We start from the raw sequence: 15,084 nt of genomic DNA on the forward strand, positions 1-15,084 counted from the left end.
TTGGGCTCCATCAAATCACCTCGGTCGACATGATCAAGGGAGAGCATATGATGATTTGGATGCTTGATCGATACATTGCTCTAGAGAACTCTCAATAACAATGATTTTTAATCAGTTCCCTAGGCACCACTTCTAGCATTTTCATGACCACCCACTATGGAAGAGAGACTAACATAGTTAGAGGAGACGGTAGAAGTTTGGCATGTTAGGTGGGAAATCTCAACTTTTTACGAGGTCTGAGAAGGGTTTAAATCATTTCAACACCAACAATAGGAGATGTGTGATTTGATGTGATCATGGCATAAGAGCTTGATTATTATTATCTGCATACTTATCAAAATTTTCCAATTATTTGTACATTTATTTTATTAATGCTTAAATATTTGCTTATTTTATCTTTTCACTCATATTTCCATATTTAGATAGATTAATTTATATTAGTTTTAAATTTTTAAAAATGTTAAAATTGATTTTTTAAATTTGTATTTTTAAAACATCACCCTAAGCCGCTCCCTTCCTTAGTTCATTTTTGATATGTGGCAAAGAGGGAGTAAACCTTAAGGTCATTTTTGATGTGTGCCAAAGTGGGTGTGCTTAATGTATAAAGTTAGATTTTTTTCTTTCAAAAAGGAGTCAAGTATTTTTTTTAAATGGATATTTGTTTTGATCAAACTAGTGTTTTGATGTATGATAAAGGGTTTAAAGTTTGCTATTATGTAATCTAACATAGGTCTCAAGTATGGAAAAAGAGCAAAATGAGTTGAGGTGACTGAACTTTTGGCAAACTAGGTGAAATCCAAATGGGTTAGGTAGATTGGACATTTGGCAAGAATAAAATGTCCTGGGTAGGTCAGGGAAGACTAGATACCAAACAAGTAGGAAGCTTTGGTAGGTTAAGAAAGATCAGATATCAAACATGTAAGAAGTCCTAATAGGTCGAGGACGATTGCATACAGGGGACCTTTTGACAAAGAAGGTTGTGAGAGAGCATCTTGTAATCTTGGGATGAGGGTAGTCTCTTACAACATTAGTGATTAACTTACCAAGAAATTAATAGGAGTTTTAAAGTCAAAGTCGAACAGCTAGTTGATCAGAATCAACTGAGTTGTGAATAGTTGCTCCACTTGATTTGACTTCTTAAGCCATGATCTAATGAATCAATATTATCACTATTTAATTATTACTCACTATTATTTTATGTACTTCAAATATTCTATATTTGACTATTAATATTTAGGAAAAAAATAGAATATTGGTCAATATAGATTACAGAACTTAGTGGACCACAGTGAAAGTCTATTAATTTCTCTAGAAGAAACTATGTAATTATGATTTGGTCGATTAGATGGTGACAGGTAGTCGATCAGAAGTCAAAGTAAGCAAAGATTAGTTACAGGATAGAAGCTCCACAGACTTAGTCGACCACATGAAAAGTACTTGTCGACCACATGCTCATATGATACGGCTTAGACATAGTTAGTGATAAGGATCATAGCTCGAAGTTTATCCAAGTTGGTCCGCTACATGAACAGTAATGGTTGACTAAGTGTCCAATCAGCAACTGACAAAGCAAGTAGATAAAACTTTATCAATGAAGTCTATCTAGATTAGTTGATCAAAATGTATAGATGATACAGTTAGCAGCTAAACTAGATAAAGCGATGTATGTGGCAGCTGATCTAGTTGACCAGAATCTGGAATGTGATCCACCAAATGAGTTGGTCGACTAGAATGGTAAAATTAGTCAACTAGGATTAAGATAACTTTTGCTGCATTTAGCGATTAAATATTTTTATCAAGGCAAATTTTGTAAAGGTTTCTTCGTCACCAAAAGATTTTTAGAAAGGAGAAAGTATAGTGAGATTTTGATGAGTGATGCACTTAATGAATCATAGGTCGTGGAATAGGAATTTGGGGTTACCAAATCATGTTAAATTACTGTGTCATTTCCTTTATTGCTTTTAACCTTAGCTCATTATTTTTAAAATCTTGATTAATTTCAAAATTAAGCTTGATCTTAAAAAAAAAGAGCAGCCCGGTGCACGATGTTTTTGCCAATGCGGGTCCCAGGGAAGGGTCTATTGTACACAGCCTTACCTTGTATACGAGGTCACACGGCAACAACTTTACCGTTGCAGCAATACTCTCCTTCAACTTTAAGCTTGATCTTGGAAATCCAAAATTATATTCTCATGCATATCTAATAAGTTTTTAAAATACTTAAATTCAAACCCATTTTTGGCGTTCATCTCGATCCTACAATTAATTTAGCATGAAAATTTTAACAACTTTTATGCTATAAAATATGAATAATTCATTTATTTATGAGGTTTGAAAGTTTATTCTATTAGTGTTTGAAGTTTGAACTAGATTTGCATTCTCTTCAACCATATTTCTAATTCAGTAAGATAAAGAACTAATTTCATGGTCCGAAATACTAGATTAAACACAAGAATAAGTTTACCTTGATACAACTATTCAAAGAATTGGAAAGCCTATGTTGTGCAACTGTGGGCTTGGTAACACACTTAACATCATATTTTGTAGGCAAACTGCCAATTTTTGAGTCAGTTTGGTCAAGTCAGATAGGAACAATCACATCACGATTCTTACAGTGTCCTTGTTATACAACAAATCAAATGCACTATAAAGGAAATATGTCAGTGTCCTCTTTTTTACAAGATTGGATGGACAAAATCTAAGGAATTTTGATACTACTGTTTGACTTCATCGTTCAATATATGCTGAGAAGAGCTGTAGTTTCTGAACATTTTCAGATGCCTCGTGTACTAAATTTCACATATTGAGCACTGTCATTTTAGGTTAGTGGAACCTCTTTGATAATTGTTAGTCATTCTTGTTTGTGTTCATCTGATTTGACTTGGTGCGACCATTTATCAGAGACAGTAACTTTTGAAGTGAGAAAGTTCAAGAAAATATTCAGATGTTTCCTTTTGCTAGTCATACAACACTCCAACAGAAAGCCTTAGATTATTATCTGCAATAGTGTATATGAATTTCTAATGTTGTCTTGGTTTTTTGTTCTGGAAGCATGATCTCAGATTTACTATGCTAGAAAATATGCTTTCCACAGTCTTCTGTTTTTAATTGAATTTTATTAAAATGACAGATATGTTCTTAAGTGGGAATCCAGGAACATAATTGCCCTGAGCACTGCAATCCAGGATTGGCTTACATCAAGTGAGTCTTCAGAATTCAGCAACTTTAGCTTTTATTGCATAAGTCTTCTTTCTTAAAATTTACCATTGCTGATGCAGGGATAGCGATGGGGTTGATGAAACAAGGTGCAATGATGACTGTGCTAAGCTCTCTTTTAATTGCACTAGCATGGCCAGCTACCTTAATTGCAGCTACAGATTTTATTGATAGCAAGTGGTCAATTGCTATTGATAGGTACATGTAGAAAATATCAGTTACATTAACTAGTAGATAATTGGATGTTTTATGCTGAGATAAGCTACCTGAACTGATATACAAGGAAACACTCAAGTTAGAACTGTATTTTGATTTGCATAGAAATTTGTTTCACTGTGAAAAGATTATTTTGTGGTGATACATAAATTTTGTATGCAAGAGAGGAACAAATCTATTTTCCTGTTGCATATAGTATCCGAGTTTGAACTTAATCATACCAGAATTATAGACAGGTTAAATACTTTTTATCAATCTCATCAGTAAATTTTCATTATTGTAATTTGTAAGAAACTACTCATGAGAAATGATTTATCGTCTATTGCTTATTTTTAGGTCGGATAAAGCAGGAAAGCTTCTAGCTGAAGTGTTGTTAAAAGGATTGCAGGGAAATAGGCAAGATTATAACTTAACCAGAGAGTTTCCTCCAGTTAACTGATCTCAGATAATTCTTTTGTCCACTTGATTGCCCAGGCCAGTCACACTTGTTGGCTTTTCATTAGGAGCTCGCGTTGTATACAAGTGCTTGCAGACACTGGCCACATACGAAGATAATGGTGCAATGATACTTCTGTTTTCTTGTTTTCCTATCCTTTTTTTATTAACTCATTCAATCTGATCTACTTATAACTGATCAGAGGGAATTATAGAAAGAGTTGTCCTTCTTGGCGCACCTGTATCAGTCAAAGGTGAGCAATGGGATATTGCAAGAAAGGTATGACCATCAATATGTGTATATATATATATATATTTGATTCCTTATTGTTGTATGAAGAATTTTCTTCTCATTTGGTGTTTTCTTGTGCATTATATTGCTAGGAATAAACCATACATGGATTGATATATATAAAATCTTCAAGTAATTATAGCTAAGGATTGCATATGCATCATGGTATGTCATACATGCCTATGATTAATTGATGGAATGTTAGATGTGTGCTTTTCATACAAAAGACAAACTTGTTCTTGTGGTATATGGTGGCGATGTGAAATTCGTTGATTATACCAATGGGCGCATTAGAACTGAAAGAATTTAATAAATTCACAAATCCAATATCTCCCTACTTTGGATACAATTGTAGCTTTGTCATTTTAAACATCACAATCACCTTTTAAAGTACCAATAGCCATGGATTAAGACCTTGAACAGTGTTAGTTGGCACAACTAAGATTTTTCATTCTGTTCGCATTGAGATGTTGAACGATGTCAACTTCAACACTGACACTGTGGTCTCCTTGACCTCGTGATCCATCCTCCACTCAACCAATCTCCTTGAGAGCTTCACGTGGCATTCCATTCTCCATCCTACAGATCTCCTCAGAATCTCCTTGGTCATGCAATCCATCCTCCACACAACTATTCTCCTCAGCCTAGCAAGGGTGAGACTCGAATTTCGCTGGCTTCATGATCTCCTTAACCCTTATTCATCCATGCTACTAGACAACATTGAAGCCTTCTTGCTTCTTCACAAGAGGGCGATTGAAGCTTTATTTGGAACAGTGGCTAATGTCAAGGCTTCTCACCTCTAGTCTTTATGTGAGCTCCTCTTCATCCTCTTCTTTTTTCTCCTCATTGGAGCCACCAACACCATACTATCAGCACAGTTGGAATAACACAAAACAATCTTAGTTTGGCTGAGGACTTACATGTATTCCCTTGGTCTCTATCCTACAAAGAAGCTCCCTCAAAATTTATGATGGGAATAATAAGAAATTATGACAATGAGAAAATCACTTGAGGATTTCTTTCATAGTACTTGATAAAATAGTGGTTTACACAAACAAACTACTTGCTATTAGATTTTGAATAATAACACCATATTTTAGAATTGATAGAAATGAAAATAATTATTCTTAGGAAATGAGATAATTATTCCTAGGAAATGCAATAGATTAATCAAAATGGAACAAGAATATATTTAGCTTAGTTTAGTTGATGCAATAAAATAATATAGGAGTAGAATAAGAATATGAAGTTCCATTCTCATTTGTATTTATGGTTTGTGGAAGTTGTGTGATTAATTGACAAGTAGTCTCCATAATACTAAAATGTGCCAAGAAATATATTTGTTGTCCTTCATATGCTTCATTCTTTTGATCTATATTGTTATCCATCCCCTAGCTTGTTCATTTCACCTAACCCACTTGGCCACAACACTAAGTGGAGTTGAAGATGGTTAAAGGCTATAAAAGGAGGACCTTCAACGATTAAGTCTTAATCTTTTTCTTTTAGCTTCCATTTATACTCATCTTGTAAAAAAGATTATAAGAGGTTTCTCTACTCAGGAAGAAGCTTGTAAAGGAGAAAGGTTAGTGGGCTTTCAGTAGTGAGCCACTAAGGAGTTATAGGTCATAGAGTAGGGAGTAGGAATGAGGATTGAACCATGTCATGTCCAAGTGTTAGCGTTTATTTTCTTGTTGTATCCATTTTAGCTTCATTAATTGTTTTGGTTAACCTTGCTAAACTATTACCAAGAGCACAAGTATTAGTTATAGATCAAGTACTATTCACCCCCTCTAACCATTCAACCACTTAACCTACTAATCCTAATAATATCAAACTCTTCGGTAATCTCGTTTCTCTCCTTGGTTTTAATTGGGGAGAGTGGTTTTTCTCTCCTTGGTTTTAACTATTTCCCTTGAGGAGAGTGCAAGATTATTTTTCGTTGAGAGATTCTTAGTTTTTGGGGTCAACCTTATAAGCTTTTGAAAATCTAATTGGTCTGGGTCAAGGTTTTAGTCATGAGGAAATCCTATCCATTTGAGTCAAAGTTTAATCTCTGTGAGATGGCATCCTCAATTTGTTGATGTTTACTCCTTTGTCTCGTTTAAACTGGATGATCTAGTGGATTTTGATTATAGGGTTGCATACCCTATTATAGGTTGTGAAATAGGAATGATTTCTCTAAAGCATGTTATATGTTAACATTGTTTCTTTTATTCCTTTCACATTTCCTTATGCATTTCATTTTCTTTGGCTATCACGATATATAAATTGACATGTGTAGACTCTTTGAACTAATCTTTCTATTTGAGTTGTGTTTAAACTTGAAATTTTTTAGCCATCTATTCACCCTTGCTCTAGTTGAGCTATTTGATCGTACACATTTCTTGTTAAGCTTCTTTATCATCCACGTCTGTCGTTCTTGAGAATTTTATTTCTTGTTAAAATTCAAATCGAGCAATCTAGTCACTTCCCTATTCATTGCTTTTTGGTGGGCAAGTTACATGTTGCTAGGTGTATTTGTTGCTCAACAATGTCCTTTGGAATTCTAGTTATATTTTTCACAATTTAAGGAAAAATATCTTTAAAGTTACATAGTTGCAATAAACCCTCACACCTCAACCTTCTTTAGTTTATAGCTCCTAACTTTTTATTTACTCCTTTAAATCCGTTCTCCTTGGATGCAATAGCTAGTTTTCTCAAAGGTTGAAGTTAGACTACTCCACCTCTATTATAAACCTATAACTACTTATTTGATTGGATCAACTCAAACTGCACTTATCTCTTTGAGTTACTTGGCTTCTCGAACCGGATCAATGTGAGATTTGAATCCCTATTTTGGTACAATCCTCATAATCAAGGGATCACTCTTCTCTCCGATCGGGGTGGGATTTGACCTATCAAAAAACTTTATTGTTCTTGGCAGAGATTGAGTTCCTCTCACCGGTCCGAATTAAATGGATATTTTGGTATTCTAGGTCTCCTTGTTATTATTCTTAGCCGCGGGATCGAGCTCCTCTTGTCGGTCACAATGAAATGGATATTCTGACATTCTTGTCATTCTTATTATTAGCTTCACGATCGAGGGATCGAGTTCTTTTCCTCGGTCGGGGTAGAATTGGACGTCTGATATTCTTAACATTCTATTGGTATTCTTGGCCTTCTTATTATTATCCTCTCGACAAAGGGATCGAGCTTCTCTCCCTGGTCGAGAGAGGATTAAAATTCGGGTATTATGGGCATCCGTACTACTATTTTCCTCAAATTAAGGGGTCGAGTTTCTCTCCTCGATCAGGATAGGATTGGATATTTGATATTCTTGGCATTCTATTAGTATCTTTGGCCTTTTATTATCATCCCCTCGACGAAGGGATTGAGCTCCTCTCTCCGGTTGAGGTAGGATCAGAATTCAGGCTACTCATTCTGGGCATCCATACTTTCTCTCTGACCTCGACCTCTGACAATCCCTGATAAAAAACTACCCCAACGAGACTGCCTACCTCGAAAGCGACATCGGGCTAATGTCCAGACAGCGTCAAGAGTACGGTTGTCGCCCTTAATGCAACGTCTCGCTCGTGCAGCTAGCCAACAGGTGATGCCTTGCTCATGTGGTCGTCCACACAACCTGCCTAGGGGTTGTGTGACAACTTATGTGGGCCTTTCATCTTTGCAACTATATAAGGTTCCGCGAAGGTAAGTGAATGTATGATTTTCTTCTCACACGTGAGGATTATTCTTCTTTGTGCTCATACGTTCTCTCGCGCATGCCCGTGAGCCTTCCCTTTTGGCCCGTTGTTGACTTGACTGTCGGAGCGGTCACACTGACAACATTGGTCCCCGACTGACGTGCTTCAATTCTCAAGATACAAGTAGTGAATACACTGGAGAACTGATGGTTAGTGTGTTTTGTTTTTATTTATTTTTTATTTTATTTATCACGCACTTCATTCAAAATTATAATTTATAAATTAACCACAACCCCTAATTTTCACTCAGATAGTATAGTAGAGGTTCGAGTCGTCTTTCTCGTGGAATCAATGATAGAGAGTTGTATTAGATAACATGCCAAGGAGTTTTTATTATTAACATTACTGAACAAACTCATCCTAATTATTCACAATATCACTTTATTAACAATTCAATATTACAATTCACTAATGAATTTAACATCTAAGTATTCAACTATATAAAATTAATTAATGAACAACTCTACATAATTCACAAATCAATACATATCTTACATCCTAATTACAGATTCATACAAACAATAATTAAATTTACAATCTCACCCTCAATTAACACAATTACAATTAAATCCAAACATTTGACACAATTACATTAAAATTCACATTTTCACAAATTTACAATTTATGCAACTAACCATTTGCAACTTAATCGAAGTTATCTAACATCCAATTCACTTAAACCAAATCCACATTCAAGTACTATAATTCAATTCCATTTCTATTAACTTCAAAACAAGCAACAAACATGTTCCATTATCAAACAACTTCAAACAACGCAACTTAAATTCATTTTCAAACCAATTAACATGAACCGGTTTAATTACCAATAATTATTCAAAATACAATACAAGAGGTGCTCAATTCAACATTATAAACAAATACATATGTTCCATTCAACAACATTTTAAACAAGAATAACTTGTTCAATCACCACAACATCAACCAATAAGCATTTCCATTACCAACAACATCAAACAACAAAGCTTAAGCAACCCTAATTCAATACTATGTCTTATAGCTTCAAAACAACAAACAATCCATTTCATTGTCACAAATGTAAAAACAAGAACAACTTCATTTATAAAAGCTCAAACGAACAATATATGATCAATTCTAACTAATCTTAAATCAAGAACAGGTTCAACTATCCTCAACACAAGAATAAGACAACGAATCAAACAGGGGGTTTTGAATCAATAATTCGATCAGAAACAAGAAGCTTGTCTTCAATGCAAAATTCAAAATCTAGGGTTACGGATCTACCCGGTTTGAACACATAATAGAGACATTGGTAAGCCCTTCAATTGATTCACGCCAATGGGAATGGAGAATCTCGTCGGAGCTGGACCACTCCGGCGGGAGTTGATCAGAGAAGACAAGAGTCAAACGCTGTCTTCTTCCCTAATCCCTTGCCGCAACCATGGGAAGATCAGAAACAGAAAATGAAAATCCTTACATTGCATTCTCTAGTGGTTGAAGGGCAGTTGGAGCTGAATAGGTGTCCCTCGCGTTTGCGAACCACGTCGGTGAGGACAACTGCTGTTGAGCTCTGGTGGATGCGAGAAAGGGAGCTCACCGGAGCTGGACCACTATCGGCTGAGTCCCTATTTGACGAGAAACTACCGGCCACCACTCGTCGGAGCTGGATCACTCTCGGCGGACGCTACGTGACCGGAGGGGGTAAAGAAGCTGTCGCCAGAGTTGAACCACTTCGGCGAGATCTCCTGCACTGTCATCATCGATCGTCGTTGATACCGCCGCTACTCTGATGTCTAAGATCGAGAAGATCGGGGAAGCTCACGATGGAGATCGCGAGGAAGGAGGAAGAAAATCATGATTTGGGAAAAAACCTATTGCGCTGGCCGAGCCCCCCTTCCCCCCTTCTGCATGCAAGTGAACCGGATCAGCTTTTAAACCCCTTGAACTAACTAAACCGCTGAACCGGTTCGATTTTTTCCAAATTGGGCTTTTTCTTAGGCTTTTTGAATTGATTTTCTAGGCATGATTTCAAATCTTTGTAATTGGGCTTCTCCAGGTGAAATTGGGCTCGATTGAATTCTCCACAATTTATTATCTTCATCCTAATTTCTTGCAAAACCAAATACAACAAATTAATAACCATCAATTATCTCAAATCAATAAGAATTAAGATAAAGACCTCAAATAAATTCAAGCTAATGAAATATACTAGAAACCTAATTTAGGATACAAAAAAGAATCAAAACACTGCAATATAACTCTAAATTATTCTGTCGCAAATCCAATTATCAAGGACCTACCTCAACCACAGTCCTAGAGGTAGGAGAGGAGGAATCCGAGCGGGTGAAGGAGGACACCCTCAGTTTTGGTGGAATTCTATGATGTGCCATTTTGCACTAGCATGAAATCTATAAAATCTGGTCATTTCGGTAGCCTGAAATCAATAAATTCTTTTAGAACTCACGCATCTAGTTTTAGGTGTTGTTTTGGTAACTTCAAATCGATGATATCATACAAATTGTTAAATTTAGCATGGTTATGGCCTGCCATTCTGCATTTTACAGTCGCCTACACTGTTTCAGATGGTTGCTGGGAGATTTATAAATGTTTATTCCACAAATGACTGGATACTTGGAGTGGCTTTTCGTGCAAGGTATATGTAATTATTTGTGTCCAAAAGAACTTATAATGTGGCACCTGCTCATATGCTTCGTTTCAGTTTGTTGACCCAAGGTTTGGCTGGAATACAACCCATTGATTCTCCTGGGATTGAAAATGTAATTGGCTCGCGCTCTTTATTTAATAAATTCTCTTCACTTTCTCATGTCTTGTGACAAAAATTAAATGTGTTTATATTTTGTTTAGATTGATGCTACTGATTACATTGACGGGCACTCATCATATCTTTGGACGACCCGACACATTCTGGAGCAACTTGAACTTGATACTTACTATCCGGTTTTCAGTCCTATCCCCTTGGATACTTACCAGGATATCAGAAATCAATCCAGTTAGACTTGTATGAATCCAGTGTGATCCAAAATTGTACAGACTGTACATTGTTACATTTTGTTGAATTGAATAAATTTAATATACCATATATTTCAATAAAATTTTGTGACTCATTTTGCTAAATTGTATATCAGATGAAGCATTATTGAATTTAAACATCATCAAATAACAAAAAAATTATCTTGTGGAAAAATCATCCAATTGTGTAGCGGTGAAGATGTTAGCATAGAAAAGGGAAGGATGGACATTGAAGAGGGAGATGATTGACATGTACCAAAGTAGGCACTAACTTTGACGGGTAGTGGCTATGAGATGGAGGTTAGGATTTACCTTTTTTTTTTACCAATCTCATCCCAAGCCTCCAAGCATGCTACATCCAATCAAAGGGCTCATAATTATGGAAAATTGCCTTTATGAGCTAATTAGTCCTTTAAAAGCCTTTTATGTTATTTGCTTTTAAAAATCATAAATTCCAATGGCTTTATCCTAAGCGCCTCTAGATTGATTGGAAATAATTCTATTTCACTACTTGGATAAAAGTTTGAGCAACCAATCTTTTGGCAATCGACTAGAAAACTTATCCACTTGACCACTATAAACAGCTTCCAATTTATTAGATATAGTTTTAATTGATTGGAGCTCAAACGAGAGATTTTATCATTTGAACCTATGTATTCAATTGATACTTGGGTTGATCAAAGCTCACCTTCAATCAATTTAATATGCTTGAAGATTCCAATTTCATGTGGCTTATATCTTCGTAAGTCAAAGTTGTTGGTGCAGAGAACACTATATAATCGAATCTAAATTTTGATATTAGGAAAGGTTTAGGGTTAAGTCATATTATGATTTAATAGTTTAGTTGAGTGTGCAGCTAGTTTAATCATGAAAGTTATAGTAGGTTAAGGTGATGAGGTACTAGGCTAGTGAAAGCCCCTAATAGATTAGGTGAATTGGATACTAGACGGGAAAGTCTTAGCAGATCAATGATACTAAGTATTAAAGTCTAGATGGGTCAAAGGACTGGACATTTGGTAAGGCGGAATAAGTGAAGGCGGAATAAGTCTAGATGGGTCAATGATACTAAGTATTAAGTCTCAGCAAGGATCGAATATCGAGCCAAAGAAAGACCTGACGGGTCAAGTGATTCGATGCTAAGCAGAGTAAGATCGAACATGTTTGGAGGACCAAATGTTTGGTAAAATGATAAGTGAAGGTAAGCCCATAGAGTGGAGAGGCTCTTCTAAAAAGAACGAGTAAGATTGAGTCCTTGTTATGGGGACAACCATTGGTGAAGATCCGACTAATCAGATTCTCAAGTAGAGATTAGACAGTTAAGTAGTCTAGGTTCTATAATTGTCATATTCTATGCTAACTTTATTTTATAGGGTTCGATATACCAAATGGGTTAATCGGTTGATCGAATGATTTGGTGGACTGAATATAAAGGTTTTGATAGATTGAATGCTGAGGTGTCACAAGATGTGACTTGGCAGCTGAGTTGTCCAAAGTGTTGATGTGACATTCACAGTGGATGAGGATAAAACTCGAATGACTAACGTGATATAAGATAAAGATTGCTTGGCTGATGTGACACATGACTCAGTCGAGAATAAACTCTGCGGCTTTGAGGTTACAATGATCGATTTCAAAGAGTTGAGGTGGCAAGCGGAGAGGCATGAATAGGATTTGGATCCCAATATGGTGGTATTCGGTAGATCGATCAAGCGGATCAGTAGACCGATAAATGCTTATAAAATAAGGCTTGACTTGAGACTTCGACATCAACTCTGAAACAACCTTTTGCTCTCGTCTTGTGCAAAAGCTCCAACACTGTGCTGCTGTGTTCCTTCAACAACGAAACTCAAGTCCTAATATCTCTTGTCAATATTATTTAATAATTGTCATCTCCTCTTCGCGCTTTCAATTCTAAAGAATTGTAAACTTGTAAGAGGCAAATCTATGCCTCTGAACAGTTGCTCAGAAAGAGATCGATAGTGAATTGCCTACTCAAAAGTGATCAACGATCGTTTTGGAATAACAACCGAAGGAAGGTTGTGAATCAACTAAAAATAAATTGTCTTTAATTTGTGTTTTTGTTTTATTATTCTACTGCATGTTTACTAAGTTTGAGAAAGAAAAGTTTTTTAATAAAAAGAGACACGCATTATTCACCCCACCTCCTCTCTAGCGCTCTCTTTGATCCTACAAAATCTATGAGATTTAGCTTAACTAATGACTACAACTAGGAGCATGTAGGTAGTTTAGTCGTACACATTATCCCGGATGATATTGTTAATTTGAGGGGTGTCCTAAGGCAATCGCCTTACGGTTATACTATTTATTGGATAAATAGCAATTCACTATTTGAGTGCACATTACATATGTATTTGATTGGATCTTAAACTCGAATACTAAATGTCCGCAATACAATTCATATAGCGTGAGAGAATTTGTGATTGGATCACAACTAGTGAGCATCTCTACACATGTAATTATGAATGTATTAAAATTATCCTTAGTCGAGGAATTGATGAGTATGGACGTCATCGATTCTGTCGAAACTAGCACGTTTTGAACTCCTTGGTTAGCCAAGCAGCTGATCTCACTACTATCGACATTAGATGTTGAGAGTTAAACGTGGATATTGGTTAAAGGTAACCAGTTCATTGGAGTGACCTACTTTGAGACTTCATATGATTCGATATTGTATGTCAATGAAGATCTCAGTGTAGCTTAAGTGTGAGTTTCCTTTGACTTGCGGTATTCAAGTCATCTTGGTCATGAAGACTTATACTTTGACATCTTAAGCAAGCATCTCCGAGAAAGTATAGACCCGAGATGATTGGGTATAAGTCAAAGTATCCGAAGGTGTTTGAATAGCCCACAGAGGATTCACCGCTCCTTGAAAAAGGAGACGTATACCTTGCGACCGCTTGTCAGAATTGTTACTAAAAGTCTTTAGCCAAAGCATCACATGTTAAGAGTACGGTACTCTTGGATACATATACAAGTAACTTGAATCCACAGGATAAAAAAGCAGCTTGGGCTAGGTGTGACGTAGTCAGCCTAGTAGGGACCGACACATAGACCATGTCCTGAACCAAGCGGATATAAGACGGTGAAAGGAACGAGGCACGATTCAGTGTAGCTGCTGAAGGGTTTAGAATTGTTCTGGAATTAAGCGTTGATTTTTTGATCAATTGGAGATCATGATATACTACTAGGTGTCACTCATGATCGTTCCGTAATTAATGATTAATTACGGACGACCAACATAACTGGGAACCTATTGGGTCGCACGCACAACAAGTTATCCGAAGGACTTAAAACGAGTTTGAGAGTTGGATTCTCAGAACGAGAGAAATAAAATTTGGTTACACTAGACAATGGACAAAATGATGGAACTCATCTTACGAAGATGAAAAGAACGAAACTGATTTCGTTTGATTTGATGGGCTCCCCGCAAGTATACGGGTTGTCGTCAAGTAATAAAAATATCGATCCACAGGGACCGTGGAATTACTTACTAGATTTAGCACAAAAAGGTGGAGAGAAAACTGAGCATGAGTTGTGTTGGGGGAGAAGGGAGTATTCTAGAGTACTTTATCCTAGAGCCGGAGAAAGGAATCGACTGTGACAATGGGTTGTGAAGCGATCCTAGGACTTCGGACTCCTCAGTGTATTGATTGATTGACTTGGATCCTCTACCTTTCCTCAATAATTGTTCAATTGTAGGGATGCTAACCAATATATCCAATTCGACCTCGTCAGGTATCCTCGGAATAAAGCATTGGTGTTCTTACGTCATCATTGTCGGTTTGAGATGGTTCTAGAAGCCCGGTTCAAGGCTTTCCTGTGTCACTCAGGCGCCCCGGAATACTAAAAGAACCCTATCCCCTGTCACAGGATATCTTTTTACGGACCTCTCCCCAACAATGAATGACCGCTAACTATCCCTCATAGAAACTAACTATGAATCAAGAAACCCCTCGGAAACTCGCCCGGTTCAAGGCTTTCTTCCTGTCACGAAGCGCCCCGGTGTACGGCCTAATGATTCCTCAATTCACAATTAATCCCTACCCTCATGGATTCATACACACACATTTTATCATTCATCACACAAGCACAAATCCACAAAGCAATAGACAATTAAATCATTGAAATCGGTAGATTAACAAATCCAAAGTA

General features: G+C 36.5%; 1 protein-coding gene across 1 annotated transcript; it reads left to right on the forward strand.

Annotated features, from left to right (window-relative positions):
- The first annotated feature begins 3,131 nt into the window (after nt 1–3,131).
- Nucleotides 3,132–10,981, forward strand: LOC141833358 (transmembrane and coiled-coil domain-containing protein STS1-like). Its single transcript, XM_074720777.1, has 8 exons — nt 3,132–3,201; nt 3,279–3,414; nt 3,769–3,828; nt 3,907–3,989; nt 4,071–4,147; nt 10,464–10,534; nt 10,601–10,658; nt 10,747–10,981. Exons 2-8 carry the CDS (start codon nt 3,287–3,289, stop codon nt 10,894–10,896), a joined length of 627 nt encoding a protein of 208 aa, XP_074576878.1. The 5' UTR covers nt 3,132–3,201; nt 3,279–3,286; the 3' UTR covers nt 10,897–10,981.
- The last annotated feature ends 4,103 nt before the right edge of the window (nt 10,982–15,084 follow it).

The sequence above is a fragment of the Curcuma longa genome, chromosome 8, assembly GCF_044706935.1.
Source record: "Curcuma longa cultivar G26 ecotype Majalengka, Jawa Barat chromosome 8, ITB_CL_G26_1.1, whole genome shotgun sequence".
Lineage (NCBI taxonomy): Eukaryota > Viridiplantae > Streptophyta > Magnoliopsida > Zingiberales > Zingiberaceae > Curcuma > Curcuma longa.

Bases quoted from the DNA above. Each gene is read 5' to 3' on its own strand.
- LOC141833358 (XM_074720777.1), top strand. From the start codon at position 3,287: ATGGGGTTGATGAAACAAGGTGCAATGATGACTGTGCTAAGCTCTCTT. The intron at 3,829-3,906 runs GCAAGATTATAA...TTGATTGCCCAG, and splicing joins AAAGGATTGCAGGGAAATAG to GCCAGTCACACTTGTTGGCT. The intron at 10,535-10,600 runs GTATATGTAATT...GCTTCGTTTCAG, and splicing joins GGAGTGGCTTTTCGTGCAAG to TTTGTTGACCCAAGGTTTGG.